General features: G+C 45.6%; 3 protein-coding genes across 8 annotated transcripts in view; 1 reads left to right on the top strand and 2 right to left on the bottom strand.

The window, feature by feature from the left end:
- palld (palladin, cytoskeletal associated protein) overlaps positions 1-4431 on the top strand; it is a 101644-nt gene extending 97213 nt beyond the window's left edge. For all 4 annotated transcript variants that reach the window (XM_062515610.1, XM_062515611.1, XM_062515612.1 and 1 more), the window contains 2 exons: positions 1214-1347; positions 1823-4431. In XM_062515610.1, coding sequence (XP_062371594.1) covers positions 1214-1347; positions 1823-1983 — 295 coding nt within the window. In that variant the 3' untranslated portion in view covers positions 1984-4431. The remainder of the gene's footprint in view (positions 1-1213; positions 1348-1822) is intronic.
- Positions 4432-5645: 1214 nt separating this feature from the next.
- cbr4 (carbonyl reductase 4) lies at positions 5646-11092 on the bottom strand. 2 transcript variants are annotated; one of them, XM_062556809.1, is made up of 6 exons: positions 10975-11092; positions 10357-10506; positions 9777-9897; positions 9498-9631; positions 7499-7633; positions 5646-7127 (listed from the first exon to the last, which is right to left on the bottom strand). In XM_062556809.1, the coding sequence occupies exons 2-6, from the start codon at positions 10499-10501 to the stop codon at positions 6910-6912; spliced, it is 753 nt and encodes a 250-aa protein (XP_062412793.1). In that variant the 5' UTR covers positions 10502-10506; positions 10975-11092; the 3' UTR covers positions 5646-6909. The 2 variants fall into 2 exon arrangements, with proteins under 2 accessions (XP_062412793.1, XP_062412794.1); XM_062556810.1 differs by lacking the exon at positions 10975-11092 and adding an exon at positions 10640-10748.
- A 3544-nt stretch (positions 11093-14636) lies between these two features.
- Positions 14637-25000, bottom strand: part of sh3rf1 (SH3 domain containing ring finger 1) — a 52648-nt gene continuing 42284 nt past the window's right edge. The window contains exons 8-12 of one of the 2 annotated variants that reach the window (XM_062556807.1): positions 24451-24621; positions 22268-22554; positions 21081-21445; positions 18559-18953; positions 14637-18247 (exon numbers count right to left, since the gene is read on the bottom strand). In XM_062556807.1, coding sequence (XP_062412791.1) covers positions 18079-18247; positions 18559-18953; positions 21081-21445; positions 22268-22554; positions 24451-24621 — 1387 coding nt within the window. In that variant the 3' untranslated portion in view covers positions 14637-18078. The remainder of the gene's footprint in view (positions 18248-18558; positions 18954-21080; positions 21446-22267; positions 22555-24450; positions 24622-25000) is intronic. The other variant, XM_062556808.1, reaches the window with a different exon arrangement.

Below are 25000 nucleotides of genomic sequence, written 5' to 3'. Positions count from 1 at the left end.
GAGTGTTCAGAACATACTTCAAGCACAGTTGAAGGTTTGTGATTAACTGTCTGCGGTCAGATCTAGAACTAGAATCTAGACTTCCAAGTGTTTCCATTCCATTTCGGAACAAGTCTTGGCTTTTTGTCATGCGGGGGCATCGCTGCCTCATGACATTTCAGTTGCATGGAATTCCTCAAATGCCCCCAAAGTGTTCTAAATGGGTATGGCCGCTCCAGCCAAACACAACACCAGGCAAACGCGGGGCGCAGCTTGTCGCCATGTTCTCCTTCTGATCCGTGTTCCTCAGCCTGCACAGTCAGCAGGATCCACCAGCCCTCTGCGCTGCTGAGCACGCATAGGGAATCTCTCAGTGATGAAGCATCAACAGACGTGGGCCCTATGGTTGTTTTTTACGCCATATATGGTACAGTAGTAGAGGCCGGGGTCGACCGCGCGTCTAAACTGCTACCACATGTCTAAACAAACAGTAATTAAAGCCCCCCTTCTCATAAAGAAAGCATACATAACTACGAACCACAGCGGCACCCCGACTCAGACGCCACTGGCTACCGTCTCCTGTGCATCAGAGGGGAAGGGCTCCCTACCAATTGGCTTCAAAAGGATTTTTTCTTCCCAGCGCTGGCTTAATAGAGTGTCTCTCTCTCTCTTTCTCTCTCTCTCTCTCTCTGTGTGCCTTTGAAGTCAAACTCAGGGTGGAGCAGTGCATGGCCAACATCAAGATAACATGAAACATGATTATCATGTGTCCGTCTCAGATGGGTCTACACACACAGTTTAACTTCAGTTAAGGTTTCAACAGGGCTTTAAGGCCAAGACACATCCAAGGAAAGAAATTCTTGGGCAGGACTTACTTCTCACAAAGTGCCTCTCGTTGTCAAAGTAGTGGAGGTAGTGCCAAAGAAATCAAATGTTGTTAATCTTCTACCTACCCGAGGCTTCTAAACCCAAATGAAGCCATTATTGCCGTTTTAATGCGGCCAGTTGTTTCTGGCTAGCCGAGTATCCTCTTGAGCTCTGTTACTGCAAGCAATAGCGGACTTCAAAGTCAGGAATGTGATTGATTCCGACTTCAGTGGTGTAAAATAACTAAACAGCTCTTTAATTCTACAAACGCCTTTGCCAGTCCCAGTGACTTCACGTAATCTGTGAAGAATCCAGCTATCTGACATGTTCAAGCTAATCAGTTCTTTGTAAACTCCCTTCTCCCCAGTATGCACCAGGACAACTTTGGCTACTTGTGCATGATCATTCAGCCAGCCTTGAAGGAGGATGCCGGCTGGTACACAGTCTCAGCCAAGAATGAAGCAGGCATCGTGTCCAGCACAGCACGACTTGATATCCACTGTAAGTACTAGGGTTGTGTGTGTGTGTGTCAATATACTACAAGTGTGAAAAACAATTAATTATATACATTCTGTCTGAAGTTCACTGTAGTTTATGTGCTACAGTACATGGTTGTTAAAACGATTGTTCTGTTGCGATTTCCATCTGCGCCCGGTTTATACATTGTGGTAAACATCTGGTATTGCTTACCCTCAATGTATAATGTGCTCATAAAAGTTTTTTTTTCTTTATGCTCACGCAACTACAGTGTGCACCTGTTTGCGGAACAGCGCTTACCATACAAATCCTGTTATTATGTCTCAACAAGAACATACGTTTGAGTCCCTATGAAATAGAGAAACAGATTCTCTCTTTGGTTTATGTCCCTCACTGTTGCAGAACAGCATTTTTTTTAGTGTTTGGTTCTACAGCATGATCTCTTTTTACTTGGAGAACTCAAGAACTCATGTGATGTTCTCTGCTGTTGTTCCTCCAGCCCAGTGGCAGCAGACCCAAACTCCGAAGCTCAAGAAGGTGCGTCCCTCCGCCAGCCGTTACGCAGCGCTCACGGAGAGAGGCCTGGACGTGAAGGCCGCCTTCTTCCCCGACGCCAGCCCTCTGCCGCCCGGCGGCCTGGTGGAGAGCGAAGACCTGTAGGGTGGGGGCGGTGGAAGCGCTCGCTTACCTGACCATGTGACCTTTTGACCTTTTTACTGCAGCGCCACCGTCCACAACTCTCTTCCCCCCTTCACCTGTACACCCCCCCCCCACACACACACACACACATACACACACCCCACCATAACAAAAAAGAATCACCCTTATGAAAAAGAAAAAAAATCATTCTCCAAAGATGTTTAAGGGTGAATGACTGATCTGAAATGCTGATTCTCAGTCCAAAGGATGGGTGAGCGAAAGTTGTTGAAGAGGCCGTGGATGGGAAATGGCCGACAAGCACTGCCATGCAATGAGGTTCCTTTCAGTCATAGTGGCAGTGCTTTACGACATATAACGTCTGTAGCTCTGTCCCAGCAGTGCCTTAATTGCCAATCCTTTATTATTGTTTGATATTAGGCCTGGTGACATTTTGTTTCTTCCGGGGGGAAGAGGTGCTGTGAGTGCAAAAGTGAGGTCATATCCTGCCTCTGCAATGACTGTTTTTGATTGGTCTAGGTAGGCCAAGGAATGCTGAGAGATGGCACTCATACACAACACACACACCCACTGTCAATAATAAACACACATACCCGTACACACTTTCATTGTTCAGATAATGATCTGAAACTCAAAAAAGCGAGATAACTTGGGTCTTAGCACAAGTGCCTGAGAGACTTTGTATGCTCTTACTGCAGGAAGATGGGATCCAGTCAAAAAACATATTTCATTTGGAATAACAAAGTAGCATCTAGTTCTGCATGTTACCATGGTGCCATTTTGAATACTCTGTATGTATTTACTCGATGTCGTAGTTTTGATGTATTTATGAAGAGGTGGTGGTGGCGGCAAGTTGGGTTGGGGGCTGGATAGTTCGGTAGGGCAGCCCATCCCGGAAACAGAGGTGAAAAATTGTGGATGATTTGGAGGGAATTCGGTAAAAGAGACAAAGGCAAACAGGAATTAGCCACGGAAACATCCGCAGGTAGAAGATCCGAGGGGGAATGTCCATGGCTGTCCTGCACTGCAGCACTGGAGTGGTCTCAAGATGAGATGGGAAAGGAGACCCCATACACACAAGCTTCTTTCATACACCTGCCACAGCATAGCCTGAGGTGTGGTGACAGCACATTACAATTGGTCACTGTGGCCTGAGTATAGATTAACGTTAGCGGTTAGCGTACCACCATGGGTATTGAAAGCAATGTTTGGTTATGTATTTAGCACGGTAACATAGATGTTGCACAAGGCCGGGCCTTATCTACTTTCTTTTCTCTTCCTTTTACTTTTTTTTTCTGGGTCAGAAGACCTTGAATCAAATAAAACTGACATGTCATTTTAATCATGTGTCACAGATCTAAAGGAATGTTGGATGGCACTGTGTAACTATGGAAACTGGAGTGATTGACAAGACAGTGGAAGTTGTTGGTGTGTTAGCAGTGCTGAGAGTTAGAAAACTGGTTTGGAATGGGTTGAATTGAGTCTGAAAATGAAACCTGGATGCACTGCTTACACGGGATAGCGTGAATGGTGAATGAAAGACAAGAATGTAGTTTAGCCACTTCAATGACACATAGTAAAGGCAAATAGAGAAATGGTGCTGATGATTGCTGTGATGATGAAGATGATGATGATGATTATGATGCTGATGAAGAGAATGGCAATGGTGGGGTGGGGTACCAGTGAGACAGAGAGGATCAGATTAACTGAAATGAGTATGAGAATGACGATGGAAGGAATCAATGTGGTAATGAAGAATAGTTCACTTTTTCCAAATCTTATACATATACTCAAAACATGACCGTGGCAGACATGTATTCATGCTCAACAAATAATAAAAATTATTTTTGTATGAGTTAAAAAAAAATATATATATGTGATTATGCGCAGTTGCTACCTTCTCCTACCTTTGTAGATACACTTTGTAGAGATACGACAATAATCCTTTTCAAACTGGTAAATAAAACATGCCTGGTCTATATTTAAATCTATATTAAATCTAATACAAACTATGTACTGCATACCAGGTCACTGAGGCCTATTTCTATTATTTATATATCAGTGCATATTCAATTCTGGGGTACTCTTGTTAGAATTCACTGAATTTTATGAGAGTCATTTTATAGAGGCAGTTAGGATAGCAGAGATGTGCTGATTCTCACACCTTTAAGTCGAAATCTCCGTATCAAGCATTTAAACATTAAACATTTGATTATGGTGATACTTTCACATTGTATTTGAAAAGCTATCTTGTGCCTTGTTTCTCGCACACAGCACATCTTGCATTTGCTGTGGGTCACTACACACCAGCCTTGGGTACTCTTACTCTGACATACTTTTCTCCATGTTTTTTTTTTTTTTTTCCAAGCCAGTCTGTGCCTGTATATGGATTGTTCTCCTGATACTATTTTTGTGTATGAATGATAACATAAATAAAAGTCTCTGGAAGAACGCTCCTCTCGAGTGGGATCTTTTAAAAGACAATCCTTGGCAAACGGGGCCTAATAGACTCCAACCAGCCGTTATACAAGATGCCTTTACAGTCTCTGCTGGTTAGCGGTTAGCTGTCTAATTGGACCACCTTGTACGTAGCCTTCCCTTACAGACGCACTGCTGATTTAGAGTTGCTGACTTATTCCTCCAACTTGATTATAATTCTGCTGTGTGGGTCAAAATACAGGCACTGTTATTTGACAAAATGAGATAAGGTATGTTCAGTACTATTATAATAAGAACATATTACAACAGTTACATTATGTGCAACAGAGGTATGCAGTGTGTGTGTGAGTGTGTGTGTGTGTGTGTGTGTCTGTGTTCAAGGGGAGTGATGACAGTATGCTTGTGTGTGTACTGTATGCAAGGATATATCTGTGTGTGGGTTGTGTGTGGCTGTTGATCTACATGCGGGTCGTGCGTGTGTGTGTGTGTGTGTGTGTGTGTCTGTCTGTGTTTAAGGGGAGTGGTGAAAGTATGCTTGTGTGTACTGTATACGTATGCAAGTATATGTCTGTGTGTGTGTGTGATCTGATCAGAGGCAGGATAACAGATGAGATCATGACGTTTGAGGGCCCCTCAGCCCCCCCCCTGCGCGTGACGCCACCCGCCCGCCCTCGACCTCATCTATCCCCAACCACGAGTCTCCAGTCGAAACCAGAGCCCCGAAAAAACACTCCCCTGGCAGCCTAAAAATAACCTGCACCCCGTCCCTAATCCCTCCCAGCTGAGGCCACCAGAGCCCCTGACCATGGCTCAGTGAGGAGGTGGGGGTCGGGTGGGGTTGGGTGGGGTGGGGGGTGATGAGGGCCATCCCAGGGGACAAAGATGAAACATGATAGCAAGGGACTGGGTTCCCCTTAGTCATGGCAGGGATAAGAACCAGATCGAGGCCCTGACACACAATTTCCAAGATTGCGAAACAGTTGGGAGCAGGGGGCCCCAAACAGTCTAGAGTTCAAGTGTTAAGTGCGAATCTACAACACATTTTTATGAAACTCTTCTCAGTATCCCACTGGTAATTAAAACCACTCAACACTAAGGACTCGGAAAAAGGCTTTGTGGCAGGATTTCTTTAAGCAATAAGATTACAAAGCAGTTTGTCATTCCAGAAGACATCTGCTGCTGTGTACACAACATACATCTACATGTAATTAAACAATTAAAAGGAAGGCGTTCAAATGAAACGTTTACTTATTAATTCCGTCCATCGCTGACATTTAAATCCTTTGTCTTGTGTCAGTTGGATTAGCAGAAGACTGATTGAGACAGAAGAATACAAAGAAACACAGTGACCACAACAATCCCTTTTTTTTGGCTTAACAGGCATAATTATAGTGTAGAAAATGTGCTGTAATGCTTTTACGACTGACAACAAATCTCTACACAGACTCTCACCACATCTTAGGTGGCAGTGCAACGGAGAAGCTTGGCTTTAATCATGTGTTGCGAAACTAAGCTTCAGTAGACAGACCACAGAGGCAAATCTCATTTTTAAAACTTTCTATATGCTTGTGGGCTGTCTGCCCAGAAACAAAGCTTTATCCTTCTCCTGCAACTTCAAAATACTTGGCCAACAAGTTCAAACCTCACACTCACAGACATTGTCCATGCATCATTTCTCCAAGAGGACAAACACCACTCAACCAACCTGGTGCACATACAGTATATGCAATGCTAACAGTTGACGTAACAGGTCACGTCCGGCCTTGGCTGTACTAACAGTGTACATGTGGTTTTTTTCTTCTCTTTTTTTTTTCTTCAGTCATTTAGTCAGGGGTTGATCTGCTCCATTAAATGGAACTGAACAAATGCTCAAACGTCCAAATTGGGAAACAAAAGGCAAATGTTCACACGTTCAAACATGTTCAAAGCAGGTTTTGTTTACCTTGAGTTCACAGCAAACACAGTTGCAAACACACGCAAATGGTCTCAGGCTAAAGTTCAGCATACGGTACATGTACTGTATGTTCGCTGAGAACTAAGGGTTAACCATTTGAATCAAACAATTTAGCATGTTTGCACCAAAGCATTCACAGTTTTAGGTTCAAAGAGAACCAGTTCACTTTGAGCCCCATACTGCAGTCTGCCAGGCAGGCAGGCAGGCAGGCATGCAGTCCATCGTAGAAATCTAAAAGTCTGGCTTCAGAAAGTAAAAGTCCTATTATTGGGGGGTCTTTTTTGCATTATTTATAGGACAGTGAAGAGTGAGACAGGAAACAAGTGGGAAAGAGAGATGGGAGGGTGGGATCAGGAAATGACAGCAGGCACATCTCATCCCGTGGGCACATCTCAGACATGGCATGAGCGCTGTAGCCTGTTGCACCACAGCGGCCCCCTACAGTTGAGCAGTTTAAGTGAGTGGCTGGAACCCAGAACGTGGCCAGACTTTTACTTTCTGAAGCGGGGCCTTTTGACCTTTGACCTTTGACCTTTCTACAAGGCCAGCTGTAGGCCGCCGTCCACCAGCAGCACCTGGCCCGTGATGTAGGGCGACTCCAGCAGGAAGAGCACCGCCTGGGCCACCTCCTCAGGCTCCCCGAAACGGCCCAGGGGGATCCTTGTGTGCGCCCCACCACCACCACCACCGCCGGCACCACCACCACCAGCCTCCTCCTGCTCCAGCCCGGCGGTCATGTCTGTGCGGATGAACCCTGGCGGGGGGGTCAAAGGGGGAGGGTTGGTTAGGTTGGTTTCACTTTCAGCTCCATGGATGAGAAGATAGGTTAAGGGGGAACAAACTTTTTTTTTTTTGAGCAGCTTGTGTAAATGTGAGAGGAAATTCATCATGAATTTCATCATCCCTGCAGAGGTAACACTTTGACATGTAATTTGTCTCAATATTGGGGGAGTCGTCCTCCTTAATCTGTTCTGTGCGGAGGAGTGTGTCTGCATGGCCTGGAGAGCAGCCCATAATACTCCACATCACTGCCATGACAAAGCAGAGGGTAAAGGGCAGGAGGCATGGAGGGAGGGAGGGAGAGGAGGGAGGGTGGGCAAATTACAGGAGAGGGACAAGAGGTACCTGGAGCGACGAGATTGACTCGGACATTCCTGGACGCGACCTCCTTGGCCAGGGAGCGTGTGAACCCCTCCAGCCCGGCTTTGCTGGCGCTGTACGCACACTGACCCGCGTTGCCTTTCATACCCACCACGGAACCTGCCGGAACATTTGAACAACAATCAGACAAATCTGTCAGAACACATAATTACGTAACACAAGGTCGCACAGAAAGGGGGAGGACATTGTGACCGAGGATGAAATACCTCATTATTAACATAGCTAGTGGTGAAGGTTGACGAAGAGAGTAGTAGGCCTACCCAGCACTTTCTCAAAAGATTAGTTAGAAATTGGCACTGAAACCGTGACACATTAGAGTTCAGTTAGTTTAAAGCCACATTTATGACATTAGAGAAACATTACAAAAGTCTCAAGTCAACAACGACAAAAAATAATCAAATAAGATACTCCACTTTCACACTGAGTGTCACAGTTAAATCCAATTCACAAACAGCTGGTATAGGATACATTAATGACAATCATACCATCAAAGAAAAAGACATGACACAGCCCCTGGACAAACAAAGGAGAGGGTTCTCTAAAGGTTCTCAGGTACCATTATGGTGCTCCACCTAAAGTACACTAAGGCCACCTAGTGGCCATTGCATGCCAATACATTGTTTGCCAGTCCAGTGGTGTTGACCAAAAATACTATTGTGCTGTGCTTTTCTTTATCTTAAACATCAACTTAAGGCCCCACAAACAGAACTATGACCAACAGAAGAACAGGAAAGGCCCTGGGATCTCTATTCATTATTCTGGGATAAAGAGGCTATACAAAACAAAGTCTCAAATCTCAAGTAGTTTATCTGTATTAAACACTATCTCAGAAGGAGCTTTAAACCTAACCTCAACAGTTCTTACATACATGAACATTCAGCATAGCTGACTCAGGCTGCCAATGTTTCACCATCAAAGAATTATTGTCTGTACACATTCTTAGTTGTACACACAATCTAAAGCAGTGTTTCTTAACTGGTCTGGCCTTGTGACCCTCAATTTCTCAAGGTCAGTGACTCGTGACCCATATTTTCACGTTCATGCCAAATATTGACATGCAAAGTGCCTGTTCTTGTTTGGAACATGCTGATGTTTAGCACATTTGGGAAGTCCTCAACTCCTGTATCACCTTTCATAGTCCTCAACAGGTTTGTCTTTCACAATAGGGGGCTTTGTTTCCATGTGGCTTTTTAGTTTTGATGGTTCTGTGCTCTCTTCATGCTAGCATTTCACTGCACAACACACACTGGAGTTTCTGCCTCTTCTTGTCCTCAACATAAGTGAATCCATACTTACAATATTCAATATTGTTTTGCCATATCTACCACTAAAATGATGTCTAACATTACCAGTCACATAAACGTTGTCTATGTCCATGGCAATGACTGCCATACAAAATAAAATAGACAATATTTTATTTCTTTAATTTTTTAACCACAAGTTCTGCAACCCACCCAGAACGATTCAGCAGCCCACTTTTTGGGTCCTGTTCCACCAGTTAGGAAAAACTGCCCTAAATGACTCATACACATCTTTCTAACCTAACATAAAACAATAGCTGAAGACACTACGAGACAAATGAAAACAGAAGATGGAAAGAAAGATGACAGCCAAGGACGTTTTTATCATTATCATAGTAACTGGAAGGTTGCTGGTTCGAGCCCAACTCCTCCTGACCTTGTCGAAGTGTCCTTGAGCAAGACACCTAACCCCAGTGCTCCCGATGAGCAGGTTGGCGCCTTGCATGGCAGCCTCCGCCATCGGTGCGTGAATGGGTGAATGTGAGGCATGATATGTAAAGTGCTTTGGGTGCTCGCAGAAGCCGATAAAAGCGCTATATAAATGCAGTCCATTTACCATTTGAGGAGACAGAAGAAAGTCCACTGAATTAGCATGCTGGTTGTATGGTTGTATAGTGTGTAGTTGTACAGAGTATAGTGGTGCCTAGTGCATGTTACTGTACCTATGTTGACGATGGCCCCGCCCTGGCCCAGCATGCTCCTCAGCGCCGCCCTACAGGTGAGCATGGAGCCCAGCAGGTTAGTGTGAAGCACAGACACTATGTCATTTGGACGTGTCCTCAGTAGCAGCCCATCCCTTCAAAACACACACACACATGCACACACACACACACACACAAAGTGAGATACAATCATTGCTGTTTATACAGACAGGCACAGGATACTGTATTTAATGCATATTAAATACATTTCTTAATTAGCTTTGGACTCTGCTTTCACACCTGTTGATGCCTGCTGCGTTGACCAGGTATCTCATAGTGCCGTAGTTTTTCTGGATGGCTTCAAATGTCTTCTGCACTTCCTGCTCCTTGGAGACATCGCAGCTGAGAGCCACATGGTCTGCTACAGAGAATAATCACAAACCACACTGATATGGAGAATCACCTGAAACCACTTCAGCTAAAGAGGGACTAAAGGGATACTTTGGCATGGTATACTGGTCCCTTGGACAAATTCATTACTTCGTTCATCTAATCAAGGGCCTGAGGTAGTTGTGGTCTGTTTGCAAAATCAAATGTACTCCATTAAAGCTGGCACGAAATCTTGCCACGCAACCAATGAAATTGGCCAGTTCAGTTTATCAGTTTATCCTTGAACAGGTCACTCAATAATGCTGTAATGCTATCCTCTACATCCTTACTAAAATACCGCAACAATATGTTGTCATGAGATATGTCTAGGCATATAATGAAAATAACAAAACTGTGTAGTTCACCAGATTAAGATTCAGGCAGCCTAATAATAGATTTGCCCAGGTATGTGTGTTTGTGTTGTTTGTGAATACAGGCTCAATAAGCTTACCTCCAGGCAGAGCTACTGCTGTGGCCTGGGCTGCCTCCTGATTTCTGGATATCACCACAACCCTTTGCCCTCTCTGAGCTAACAGCCCTGCCACCGCACGGCCAATGCCCCGGGAGCCGCCAAACACCACACTCAGTCTGGACATCGGTGCTAAAGAATGACAGGTAACGTTAGCAAATTGAAGGCTTTCATGTTGGTAATGTGCGTTGGCCATGCAACAAACACTTTTTATTCTTAAAAAATGAATAAAAAAATATAGGGAATAGGGATAGTTTCGACACACCAAGGTAGCTGTAGGCTATCTGGACCACACGACAAACATAAAACAAGAGTTCAGAGTTCAACTTCAGACTGAAAAGAAAACGGAGACCGTGGTCATATTATCAGATATCGGATCGATATCGGCTGTAATGGACATACAAACACCTGGAATTTAAGAGAAGCAGTGGCATTTTGTACGAACACCTTTCACCAATATGTAATTAAGCTAACGTTAATTTAACGTTAGATCTGCATTACGTTAGCTTGGGCTCATTCTCGAACCATGCGAAATAAATGCCATTGCGCGTAGCTAGAAATGAACAACAGGTTATCCGAAGCACACTGATTTTACGTTACCCTGAAAGCTTCTCCCATCAAAATGTCCTCATGGAAATGTCCTTAGATGGTCCTCTTAAAAGTTGACAGCCATTCACCCTAAACCAAAGCCACTGGGCGCCGCCATATTTCTTTTGTAATTTAGACCCTTTGACGTTGCCCCTAAAGATACACCAGATGGCGCCACAACATATAGAAATGGGTTGTTGCACTGGTTCAGCCAGATGGGGCTCTGGGTTCAACATTGTCTGAGGGCACTAGTTGAATAGTCTCAGTTTCGTTTAACTTACCCACCCATAACAGCATAATAGACTAATCATTGGATCGATCAACTAAGAAATGCCAACTCTGTCATTCAGTCTCTTCAAATGCAAAGCACTTGTTCATTCTTTAGTAGCCTATTTCCTACTCTTCTAGGACTAGGTGTCTCAATCCATTTCGTAATGCAGAGTAGCCTAGTGTAAATGTTTGGTGGATTAGCCTACTAACTGCGACCAGTGCGCACATTTTCAGTTGTATGGCCTACCTTAGTATAGGTGCTTGCTTCGGCCTTTTATCACAAGACACCATCCTTAGAGGCAGGCCCACCACAGGCTGATCAGACCTGGGAGTGTGTCTCATGGTTAGCCAGCACCCGGTCACCTTGGAGCCGACTGGATCTCTGCGTTTCGGCAGCCAGTGACTGCCTCTTTCTTCGGAGTTGGCAAAAGCATTATTGTAATGACCACAAGATGGGCATTGGTCATTGGACTTTGGACATAGTCATCTGTAGGCCTGAACAGGTGAACATGAACATGAACCATCCCTTTAATGTATGTGTATGATATGTGATATGACATGTATGATAAAGCATGGCTATGTTGACATATCCTATCCTCTTCTGTCCTATAGCTGTAGGCCGATGGCTTGAAAGGCACACAAGTTATAGAACTGACAAAGTAGTGAAGCAGGCAGCTGGCATGCTTTTCTTCTGCACAATAGCCTGAGCTTGACAAATACTGCTTTGCCGGAGGACCTCCAGTGCGCAATAGTGCATATCTGGGTTAATGACACAAACCAGAGAGCAGGCATAATAACTCTGAGATAGGCTTACTCACAACAACAACAACAAAAAGTCACTCAATTGAACGAAATGATAACGAGCACCTCTCTCAGTGGTTGGCACATGGCAACATCAAAGAGCCCCACAGAAATCAACTGGAAACACAGACTCATGCATAGCTTATTTTTGGAACACGTTGAAGAGCTTTCTCAGGAAATCGTGCATTAGGCAAACTTTCATCGAGCAATACACGAGTCGCAATGTCAATAGGATGCTGCCTCAATAGAGTCAGCATAAACCAGAGAGAAAGAGAGAGAGAGAGAGAGAGAGAGAGAGAGAGACACTGAGGAAAGTGTCATTCTGACCATACCGACAAATCTGAATGGACATAAAAACAAGTGGAGTGGGTGCTAGAAAGCAGGTAGAAATTGTGATTGAGCCGTAAGCATTGGAGCATAGATAGAGATGTGGAGCAGGTCTATTAGTCACTTTTCTCTCCTCATTACATTACATTTCAATATGAGTGAAATGCAGTATCATGGGCTTTTATTGATTGTACACATACAATAGGCCTATGTTTATGTTTATGTTTATGTTTATTTCGTAGTAGATACTTTACTTCAGAGTGAAAATTATACTGATTATTAATATGAATAATTAAATGAAATTTTAAAAAGAAATTGACAAATACAGTATTTATATATTTCTTTGCGTGATATTAGTCTTTTTTTTTAACAAAAGATAGAAATTGTCCTGAATTGACAATAAAACATGCACATATGTGAAGATGGACTTAACTGTTTTTGCTTCTGAACTCTTCATGTTTATGTAGCCTACGTTTAGCTTAGGCTTAATATATTTTCCACCCACCCACACACACAGTCTAAATTACTATCCGCTGTCCCTCACTCAAATTGCGTTAAAATGACATGTCAGTCTTATTTCAGGCCCAGGCTAAGGAGAGGACACGTGCAAATTAACGTTTCAAATACATTTTTGTGAGGAACTCTGGCTAATGACATTTATTTAGTGTGCCCGGGTGTGACTGAGCTGATCCCCTGATTTGTATTCTTCCCTGTACCTTGAACATCAGGAGGTAATTTTCTCCTTTCACACTCCTTTGAGCTAACGACACCATGCCAACATGGGCAACCAAGCCCATATACCAGCACTGCTACTCTGACACACATGCACACACACACACACACACACACACACACACACACTCTGTCTCTCTCTTTCTCCTCTCCCTCTCTGCCTCTCTTTCAGCTGTGAATGAATACTACTACATGCATTTGAGAGTACACTGGGACTATCCATACCTTCACTCTTTATACATACATTCTTTGCCATCTCATACGCCTTCATCTACGTTTTCTGTAGAGCTATTATGAGGCCGGACATTAATGTTGCCGCTGTCAGATACTCTGAGCTACCTTGCAGTGTGAGACGTTGGGTGAGCTGAAGGTCTGGAGGAACAGAACGAGAGAAGCGAGTGGAGAGAGGTGAAGGGACGGAACTTATGAAGGGTGAAGGAGAGGACATTTCATTATAAATAAAACATGCTCCTCTGTGTGTGTGTGTGTGTGTGTGTGTGTGTGTGTGTGTGTGTGTGTGTGTGTGTGTGTGTGTGTGTGTGTGTGTGTGTGTGTGTGTGTGTGTGTGTGTGTGTAGTGTAGTGTAGTGTAGTATCCATTTGCAGTTGGAAGTAGCAGATGAGGGGATAGTGGAACCCAGGACTGGACAGGCTGCAGTTGAGAGATACTGGTCTTTTTTTATTAGCTCTGCTGGACTGCTTTGAGTGTCTTTGTGTGTATCTTACAATAAGTTAGTACTTAATTCTAATCCTGTCTGTCTTTTTCAGGTCATAACTGAAGAGGAGTCCTCTCAAAACTGGATTAGCAGGCATCACTTTAAAGATTGTGGTACATCTAGTTACACTCAGAAAACTTACCATACACCATGAAAGTGCAGGTTTTCACACTACATTGCACATACTGCTGTAATATTTGCAGCAACACCTCTTATTGATTTTGGATTGAAACAAGTTTGCCATTACACGGTCCTAATGTGTGGTTATTGGATGCTTCAATAGCTAAAAAGGAACCTGACGAACGCCACAAGTTGAAGTTAAAGACCAACTTGTATCGACCAGTTCATAGCACGGTCAATATTCCTGCTAAAAAAAAAGATAGCAAAAAGTGTGGGGGAAGTTAGTGCACATTCAGTTTGTGCTGAGGAAAAATAAAATAGTTTTTGTAACAGCATATACTGTAGCACTATACAGTGCATGTCCAACACTGTGGGGGAAAAACATCTTGGGGAGAGAGTGGTCCCTGGCATCCTCTCCTGGGGCAGGTTGTTGAGCTAATGTCTTCAGACAGCCAGACACAAGAGAGCAAATGGGCAAAAGGCCCAGGGTCTCCCCCCCCCCCCCCTTTTTTTTTCTTCTCCTCCCCTTTTTTCAATCGCTCCGTTCCCTCCGTTCTCTCCCACACAGCTATTTTTAAAACCACATAAAAATCACCTTATTCCAGTTAAATATTTACATCAAGTCCAGGAGAAAGATTCAACAAAGGGACAGAGTCAGAGAAGGTTGCTGTAGCCTTTATATGAAAGAAAAGGACTGGTACAAGAGGAGTAAAACCATTGGCTTTTTATTTTTGTTAAGGTTGAAATCATTACAAAATGTGCTTTTCCTTCCAATGTTACAGAATACGTTTACACAGAGAAAAAAAAAACGGTCAAGTGGATGCCAGTAATCACCATTAACAAACAAACAACAGACCACCTATTTTTAGACGATTAAGTCATTATTGAGAAAATAAAAAATATCAAGTATGTCATCTTGGCAAACAGAGAACTGGTCAGATAAAGCCAACTTAGTGCTACCTTGTGTGCCAACAAGGCTTGGCATTTACAGTAAATGAACTGAAATTCACATGGAAAAAAAAAATGAAGGAAAAAAAAACTTCCAGCTAAAGCAATCAGAATCAGTCACCAGTGATACTGAAGTTGTCGATCTCCTTGTAGATTTGCCCTTTGTGTGTGTGTATTAAGGTGTGTTTATGTGTTTTCGTACCTGCTGTCAGTGTAAGGCATATTATTTAATTTGACTAAAATATACTGTATGTACAGATGAGTGTGTAAACTGATGAACAGTCAAGAAAAAGGCGCATGTAAACCTGTGTAACTCCAAGGAGAGCCTAACAAGCAGAGATTGAAAAAAGAAAGCAAGATCGAAAACGAGACAAAGTATTTGAATGAGACACTGCAGGTAACTGAATTGAGTGCCAAGATGACAGAACAGGGAGGGTCAACTCAACGGCAGCACTTGAGTTAACAGTCCGTCTAAACAGTGTATCGTACCACGCTCTACAGCTCTAGACCCCTCTCACCACATCCGCAACATCGACAACGACGACGACAACTACACCACCAGCATCCAATCACACAAAAGCCCCTTCATCACAGAACCAGACTGTTTTTTTTTGCACTCTCAACCCATCTTTCAGTCTCTCCCTCACAATCACGCATATGACTAATGACAATTTCTGAGGACATTTTTATGACCTGACCCCCTTAATGATAGCCCGATGTACGAATGCATTATTTAAAGGACAAAAGGCTTAAGCCATTTTAAACAGTGATAAGAAGATCTCTTGTGAATTCTACCCACTCTGCATTTGAACCGACCATCAAGAATCACCTCTGAAGGACCTTAAATACAGTTGCGAATTATGTGGCACTGGTGTCAAATGAGCCGCCTCAGAAATGTTCAAGCGGCGGCCCAAGGAGTGACGGCGGCGCAGTCTCGAATTCGGGCGATGAAGAGGCGCATTTCCCAAATTGCCTGTCCATCAGAGGTGCTGATGGAATGCGTAGATTCCGCAGGTTAAGTGGCATTTGAGGCCCAGTGAGTGTCCTCTCTGATAAGCAGGCTCACCAGAGAGGGGACATGATGACTGGGGAGGGAGGTGGAGGTGGTGGTGGAGGGGCTCCTCATTTTAGGGTATCAGTCCTGCATGACCAGGTTTGATGGCAGCAGTAATCCACCTTGTCTGTAATACCGCATTTGATAACTGAAGGTGAGAGCTGGGAACATTTGGAAAAAGTGCCCTGATTGCACATTGCACAATCAACTGCTCCATTTGAAATTCGGCTGGCGGAGGGAGAAATTGAAATGTCATTGACTGCAAAACGCTCCAGTGGCTGAGGGGGGAAGAGAGGAAGAGGTGGAGGCAGTGGATGAGACGACGATCTTTTCTTTTTTTTTTTTAGAGGGAATGAAACGATAAAAACAGTAGGGACCCAGGGGCTTTTCAATTCCATTAAAATCAAACGCATACAACTTGTGCTTCACAAAGACAAAACAAACACGTCAACACAAATCAATGCAACTGGAGTAAAAACCAAAAGTACCCAAAGCCATTTATAGAACAAAACACATACATCATATTCAAGTCTACGGGACACTTCATTACACACACACACACACAGACAGACAGACAGACAGACAGACATACAAACATCCACCAGACTGACCCTAGGGAGGAAGAGGAGGAGGAGGAGAGAGCTGATAGAAACACTTGATACTGAAATGGTGCAGTAATGGACACATGATGGTGGGAAGCCGCGGAGCCGGGCAGAGCGCCTTGCGGCTGGTCTGTGTGGGACCGTGTGGTGGGGCCTCTGGCCGAGGGACGCTCACTGGTGGTTTCCAGAGCACTGGCTGCTGGAGCACTTTTGTGCTTCCAGCCCGTTCAGGACATGTTTGAGGTTAGGCCAACCGTGTCGCCATCACTGGCAAGATGATGTGATGATGTTACTATTTTGTTCTGAGGGCTGCCACACAGACGATCCCATCTCAAACACGCGCTCTCACACACACTTGTAATGACATATAAATATACATAGAAAAGCGGGTGACTGACTCACTCTCTGATTACGGTGTGTGATTGTGTCGGTCACTCTGCTCTGTTGTCTGAGCTGAAGAGCCATTTCAGATAAGGTTGATCAAAAAAGGGAGCAGCTACGATTTTCAAAAGGAAAGAATCACAGACAGAATACTAGTGATTTTGAAGACCTATGGAGTGTATTTCTCAGTCTCTTCCACAAACAAACGCACAAGAACCCCTCACATCCAAATCACTTAAACAGGACATCTACAGCAGTCGATTGTTTCTAATATTTCCTCATCTTGATGGTCTTGTCAGCCATTTTGAATCATGTCGTATCTTTTATGCAGTCCCTCTACCTATGACGTCCTTCAAAACATTGAAACACAAAGGCAATCAAAACATCCAAACATTGATTGGCATTGATGACACTGAGAGACTTGCTATGACCTTTCAGCCACTTATTGTGCAAAGAGAGACCGATTGGACGAGTAATTATCCAATCAGTGAGCTAAGAGCTGCAGGCAGCCAATCACAGGTCCACGTTAATGGTACTTCCACATTAAAGCGAGCTTTTAAATAACTCAGGCATCCATACCAGTCAGCCATCTTTCTGCACTACCCCAACCAAACCACATAATAAAAAATAAGTTAAATTCATATTTCCAGACATGAACAGTTCATAATTTTTGTTTGCTCTGTGACTCATATTTATCTTTGTTTGCTTATATACAATAAAGTGAGACAGTACAAGGCACACATTTAAAAAGACCTTTGAAATGTTAACTGATCGTTAAATAAAGCAAAAAGGAAAGTCTAGCCCTACCACGTGACTGATTCTAGTGCTCATCACCAGCTTATGCTAGCCGGTGCTAATACTAATTTCCTCTGCTTGCTACTGTACGTGTCTATGCTCTGTCCTTAAGAATCCATTGCCGTTTTTCCACTGTGCTATTAAGGCCTGTTGACAGCCTCCTGACAAAAGGCCACAATTCATCGGTGGCCCAGTCCAAGCGTTTTTTCCTCCTCTGCGAGGTGGTTTAAGGTGGCTGGATGAAGTCTACAGCAGAAGGCTTAGCATATATATCCAGACGAATCCCTCGCATAGGCCTAGTCATCTCAGTTTGAGTGAATTCCCCACCCGGACGCGAGGACTTTGGGGCTGATGATCGTATTGCCAAGGTATCAGATGATGTCCACGAAGCTGCCAGGGAAGAGGCCCGTGCGGCCGTTCCGTTGGAGGGTGCCCTTGAACCAGCCGTCTTCGCGCTTCCGGTGGACAAACACGATGTCTCCCTCCTTCAGCTCCAACTCCGCCTCACTCTGGGGTGGGTAAGACACCACCACCCGGTACCTGTGGGAGGGAACAACTCCGGTTACATCCAATCCATGTTGTGCTCAGGTTACCACCTACCCTAACGCCATGCAGTCCATTATCCCTTAGGCTACTATTATGCCCAGAAGATCGTATTACAATACGATCTTATGGGCATAATAACTGCTTTAAGATGCAACCATTAACATGCAACTTTCCACTAATCAATTTATGACAAATTTAAAAAGAAACCTATGCACACAAAAGACAACATTGTAAAAAATCAATTCGTAAACCTGTTAAAGTTCAACATTTATTATCAAACTAGTATTTTTATACGGAACGCTTACGCAAGCAAGACCAGCAGATTGTGGTGAAAGAAAGTGTTGGCGGCAACGTTGTACCTCTCGCAGACGATTGGCCGAGAGTCGTGTAGCGCGTGAAGCGATGAGCAGGGTTGGCGTGGGGGAGGGGCGATGGGCACGGGCACTTCCTGAGGGGCGCTCTTGCGGTGGGAGGATTCCGAGGAGCCAGAGGCCGACGGTGAGGGTTCAGATTCGCCAGAGGCGAACCCACAGCGGCTGCCATTGGCCCCAGCTGGGCAGGCTGCCATGTCAGGTCCGGCGGCTCCCAGGGGTGTGTCCATGGCGACGGCTTGCTCTGCTTCCAGTGTGGGGGAGGATGGGGGAGAGGGGCGGAGCTTCTTCTTATTGGATAGCAGCTTAAGGAGACCCTTCTTCTCTCTCTGTGAGTTAAAAAGATCAAACACAGCCAAGTTAATGTTGAGCACTCAAGTTTTATGCTTTGGACACACATCTGATGCTATTTTTGGACACGCTAACTTTAAGCTTTAATGATATCAGTTTCAGATATCGAATGTAGGCATTTCGGCTGGCTCGGATCTGAGTCTAGCAGCGTGTGTGTGTGTGAGTATGCGCATGTGTATATATGTGTGTGTCTTTCTGTTAATGTGTCTCCACCCAGCCTCTCACAGCTCGTCTCACCCACTAACTCAATTTCTCCTTTGCCTTGACAGAGGACTCTTGTGTGTGAATTAGGCCCCGAGGAACAGCATGTGAGGACTGAGGACACTGCATTATCACCCTGCTACAAAATAACACCGACACCCTTGCCTCGACTTGCCCAAAGGGAATAAAAAAAGATAGCACTTCAACAAATCAACACATTTGAACTCAGGAGTGATATCTCTGATCCACACTGTGCAGAGAGAGAGAGTGGTTCGACATGTGTCTCTAATGTTACAGGAGAGTATGAAACCATATCCCAAGATGGGAACCAACTCCTCCCGATCGAAGCCTTATGATTCGTCCCAGAGCTGGTTTCTATCTGGGACCCCAGCTGGGCCCAATCATCCGCCCCCCCCCCCCCCCCCCTCCCCCCCCCCCCCCCCTCACCCAGTTAGTAGAAATTATGAGCTGAGTCGGACAAAAACCACACGCGAGAGCGAACACATGCACACACGCTCGCTCGCTGGCTCAGTGTAGTGTCCTCGAGGCACGGCTACACACACACACACACACACACACACACACACACACACACACACACACAGAGAGAGAGAGAGAGAGAGAGAGAGAGGAAAGAGAAAGAAGAGGCTTCTTGCTGTGCTTGTCCTTAAGCTACTTTAGAATATTCCGCTTCATGTAGCGCAGCGTTTTCGGCGGGACTAACACACTGCACTCAGCAAAAGGGGAGCAAACCAGCCGAATCATAATTAAGAGACACTTTCAGCTCAGCAGGTTTTTCAGGAGGAGAAAGTTGAAGAAGATAAGCAGAGGAAGAGGAGTAAAAAGAGAGAGAGGGAGAAGAAGAGAGAGAGAGAGAGAGAGAGAGAGAGAGAAGAAGAAGGTGAGCAAGCACTCTACCAACTCCCCAGCGACTCACACACACACAACCTTATGGTTCCAATTTGAAACTTTGTTTCCCCCCAAAGAAACCCTCCCATCTTGCATAAACTTAATTATCATAAGTAACTGCCTGTACAGAGGAGGCAGAGGGAGTACACCATTTTTTCGTGCACTTTACTAAAGTGCCATGTGAAGCGCTTTGGCAAAACTGCAGTTGTCTTTAAAATGTGCTATTCAAATAAAGTCGACTTGACTTGGTTTGAACTCACAGCCTTGGCGTTTCTAATTGTGTACTCCAAACATGAAAGTAATGAAACACTTGAGCGTTGTTCTACCACATTTATTTGGCCTTGTGATGTCGTGGCTACATCTGCGCTACACTGGGCATGCAACGGAAGCGTTCTGTTCATTGAGTGTAAAAATAGATTTAGAAGACTAAACTAAGATTTATCGGGGTTTTTTTTAGCGGTATGCGCCGTTATCACGTCTGGTGTAGGCGGTTCCATTGATTAGAGCGGAAACTAATTGTCGCAGCATAAGCTCTGTGAACTAAATGCTTCATTACGAGGACTGGTGTGGTCTACCCATAACAGATTGAGGGGGGATCAGTCTAAGAGGAGAGAATTGAAGCCGTTTCTATGAACGCTGGAATGGCAGAGGGTACTTGTATCTCATTTTCAGGAGTTTTAAAGATGCTTTTTGGAGGTTTTTTTTCGTTTAAAACGATATTTTTGACAATGTCAAACACCTATGCCCTGTGTTGCCCAGATATTCCCTTCAGATAGCATGCAAGCCAATTAGCGTCAAACGCTAATACATGAAGATGTATTAGCATAATACATCTTCATATAATACATATGGTTGTGTGGAAACGAGTATAGAGCTCCACAGAGCATTTTTAAATTAGAAGAAGTGGTGGTGTTGGAGTAGTGTTGTTGTTGTTGTTGTTGTTGTTGTTGTTGTTGTTGTTGTTGGTGGTGGTGGTGGCTACACCCTGCACCCACCTTTCCATCTTTGTCCATGCGGCAGGGGAGGGCCTGGTTCCCACCGGCGGCGGACGCCGAGGTCATGGCGGCACCGAGGGGCACGACGCTGCCGGGGGCGATGGGCACCGCCAGCACGGCCAGGGGCCGCAGGCCGTCCACCTCCAGGGAGGCGGCGCTGACGTTGGGGGGGGTGAGGGAGGCGGCGGCGCAGCCCGGGGACACGCCGGCACGGGCGCAGGAGGGGGAGGCGCCCGCGGAGGCCGAGGCCGCCATCACGCCCAGGGGTTGCGGGCACACGGCCAGGTGGGGCAGGAAGGCCACGGCCTGCTGGGACTGGATGGGCGTCACCGCCGCCGTGGGCCGGTCCTGGCTGTGGCAAGCGGCTGGCGGAGGAGGAGGAGGAGGAGGAGGAGGAGGAAAACACACACAGGGGGTAATTACACCGGGCGCTTGAAGTGGGAGCATCAGACAAACACACGTGCGCTTGGGCCCCCGAAGGCCACTTGTGTTTACGAAATATGCACTTGTATACGCTTACCAATGACAAACCCCGCAAGGGTAATACACGGAGAACCACAGAAATACAACTTAAGTGTTATAAGTTGTTGCAATCCAGTACAACATGTGATGAAATCAGTCAGCTCCAAGCTTAAAACATTTGCATAAACAGTATGGCATTTTACAGTAAGGCATTTTCTGCTGAGCTCGGGCAAGTACTCAAAAGCCAGGTCATGGACACGCAGAGGCCTTAAGGATTAAATGTGCAAATGAAGGGATTCTTAGAAGCGAAACCTACAGTACAGAGGACTGATATTTTATGGGCCTCTAACATATGCGGGGGCTACAGCATGAAGCGTTACGCAACAGATTTACTCAACGCTGCTGATCTGCATTAACTGCCATGTGTGCCCAAATCAGCAGAACACAGGCGTTTCACACCGAGTAGGACACACATGAACCCTACTCCATTATAGAAACACGTGAGGACAGAGCAGACCTTACACATTTTGATCAGTGTTGGGCATAGTCAATCAATGCATACCCAATGCATATGCAATGCATCACACACTGACGGTAGTCGATGGAAAAGCATTCTTCATTTCGTTTATGTGAGTATGTGCTTGTGAGTTTGAGAAATAGTGGGTGAATGGGAGTGAGTGTGTGTGTGTGTGTGCGCATGTGTGTGAGTGTGTGTCTGTACTCACCAGTCCTCACTGCGTTGCGCGCCTGGTTGACGGTCATCTGGGACGTGACGTGCATCAGGACTTTGGCCTGCCCTGAGCACATGTGGGCCGCGGTTACCACGGCAGCAGTGGGGGGGAGGGGGCTGGGTGGGGCCGGCCCGGGGCAGGTGGCGAGGACCTTGGGGTGCTCCACACCGCCCAGCGCACCGCCCAAGGGGGCAGTTGAGGGGCTGACGATGGTGATCCCTCTCCCTGCCTGAGTGCACAGAGTCAGGGGCACTTTGGGTTGACTGCCTCCTGAAACAGTCCTGCAAGAGGAGACAGAGCCAGAGAGGTGGAGCACTTAATACACATCCCCCAAATACGTGTCAACACTCCAGGAGTGGCTGTTCTAGCGTGCAAAGATGGTGCAGTATACTCGCACACAGTATACTAGCACACCGTACAGTACAGCCACTAAGAGTGAGCAGTGAGCACACAAGTAGAGGAGGGCAAGCTAATCTGTTCCATGTGAGAGCATGTGTGCAGGTATGTGAGTGAGAGTTTGTAGGCATTGTGTGTGTGTGTGGGCTTGTGTGAGTGTGTATGTACATGTGTGTGTGTGTGTATATATATGTGTGTGTGTATAGGCTTGTGTGAGTGTGTATGTGTGTGTCGGCTTGTGTGAGTGTGTGTGTGTGTGTGTAGGCTTGTGTGAGTGTGTATGTACATGTGTGTGCGTGTATATATGTGTGTGTGTAGGCTTGTGTGAGTGTGTATGTACATGTGTGTGTGTGTGTATATATATGTGTGTGTGTAGGCTTGTGTGAGTGTGTATGCGTGTGTAGGCTTGTGTGAGTGTGTGTGTGTGTGTACATGTGTCAGTACAAGCGATCTGCTGACTGCTTATGTAATTTGCTCAGCGGCACCTTGATCTGCTGCGTGTGACTGGAGGGCGGTGAGTGAGCGGGTGTGACGGCCTGCATGTTATGTGTTGACGTGTTTGACGGCCCGAGTGGACCCGTCACACACACGCTGATATTGCTCATGCATTTGGGGGGGTAAATGCCCCCCCCCACCCCCTTCCATCACTTTGCCCTTTCTGCCATGTGTGTATGTAAGTGTGTGAGTAAGTGTGCGAGCGTGAGTGTGTGCGTGTGATGTGCCACGACCTTGACCTGACGCACATGAGTGATGCTGATTGGATGCGTCAGAGACGGCGTCTAATGAACTGCTTTGATGAAGACTGTCAGTCACCTTGTGCATGACTGTGTTTGCATCAGCGCGTTGCATCACAGTGGCATGTGTGAGAGTACAAGGCAGCGCGAGCAAAACAGTGCTTGTGTGAGAGAGAGAATGACAAACATCTAAAGACGAAAAGGATGAAAGGAGAGAGAGAGAGCGAGAGAAAGAAAGAAAGAAAGAAAGAACATCACTGAGATGAGTAACATCTATAAAAGGGAAGATAAATCTAGACCGAGGCAACAAAATCATAACCCTAGGGAAATGTGGGGGCACAACAGGCTATGGCACCCATACCATGTCCGGGTCCTAGTGCCCACCCATGTTTGAATCCCAACTGCGAACATGTCCCAATCCCACCCCATCTCTTCCTACCCCACTTACTCCCTGTCACTCATCACTATCCTATCGGAATGAAGGCCCAAAAACAGCCCCAAAAATATACTTTACAAACAAAAAAAATCACAAGGGAACAAGGGAGAGTGTGAATGAGGACATGACAACACCTATAAAATGATGGGACACAGCAAGAGATGAATACTGTGCTAGGAAATAGGGAGAGAGGGAGAGAACGAATGAGTGGAAGAGCTAGAATGAGTGAGCGAGCGAGGGAGCGAGTTAGAGAAAGATCAAAAGAAAGTGTGAGGGAGTGACAGAGAGCGAGGGATAGAGAGAATGGGTAGAAGAGCCAGAATGAGTGAGTGAGTGAGTGAGTGAGTGTGTGATGGAGTGATGGAGAGAGAGATGGAGATGGAGTGATGAGAGAGATAGAAATGGAGAGCAGAGAGGGAGGGATAGAGAGAATGGGTAGAAGAGCCAGAATGAGTGAGTGAGTGAGTGAGTGAGTGAGTGAGTGAGTGAGTGAGTGAGTGAGTGAGTGAGTGAGTGAGTGAGTGAGTGAGTGAGTGATGGAGAGAGAGATGGAGATGGAGTGATGAGAGGGACAGAAACGGAGAGCAGAGAGTCTGGAGGCTGCCGGTTACCTGCTGACGGGGCTCATGTAGTTGCCGGGGAAGACGCCCATCTTGCCCGTGTGCATGGAGGTGCCCTTGAACCAGCCGTCCTGGCAACGCTCCAGCACCAGGAACATCTCGCCCTTCCGCAGCTCCAGCTCGTCCTCTTTACGCGGGGAGTACGGGAACATCGCCACATACCTGGGACACACACACACACACACACAAACACACACACGTAAACACAAGAGTTACCCAACATGAGTAGGAAGTAACCTCATTATGTGTGGTCCTACATGACCAGGTCAACACCATTCCTCTACCAATACTGAAATGTGTGGGAATTCCAAGGAGAATTCTAAAGAGAGCACAAGGACCGTGTGAGGTCATTCAATGTTGTAAGAACTGTGTTCCAACACGGACGACTTGTGGAGAATCCCATGGAAGTTTAGTTAAACAGCGCTTTGTGGGAAGAGCTCTACTTCACGTAATCAAGGACAGAACATGAACAAGAGCCTTCGGTAGCAGGCATCTCAACAGACACCTCATCAGTAGGGTCGTCAGGCCTCGCTGAGATGAA

The sequence above is a fragment of the Sardina pilchardus genome, chromosome 15 (genome assembly GCF_963854185.1).
Source record: "Sardina pilchardus chromosome 15, fSarPil1.1, whole genome shotgun sequence".
Classification (NCBI taxonomy): Eukaryota; Metazoa; Chordata; class Actinopteri; order Clupeiformes; family Clupeidae; genus Sardina; species Sardina pilchardus.
The sequence above is the reverse complement of the archived record's forward strand: the minus strand, read 5'-3'. Positions and strand labels throughout refer to the sequence as shown.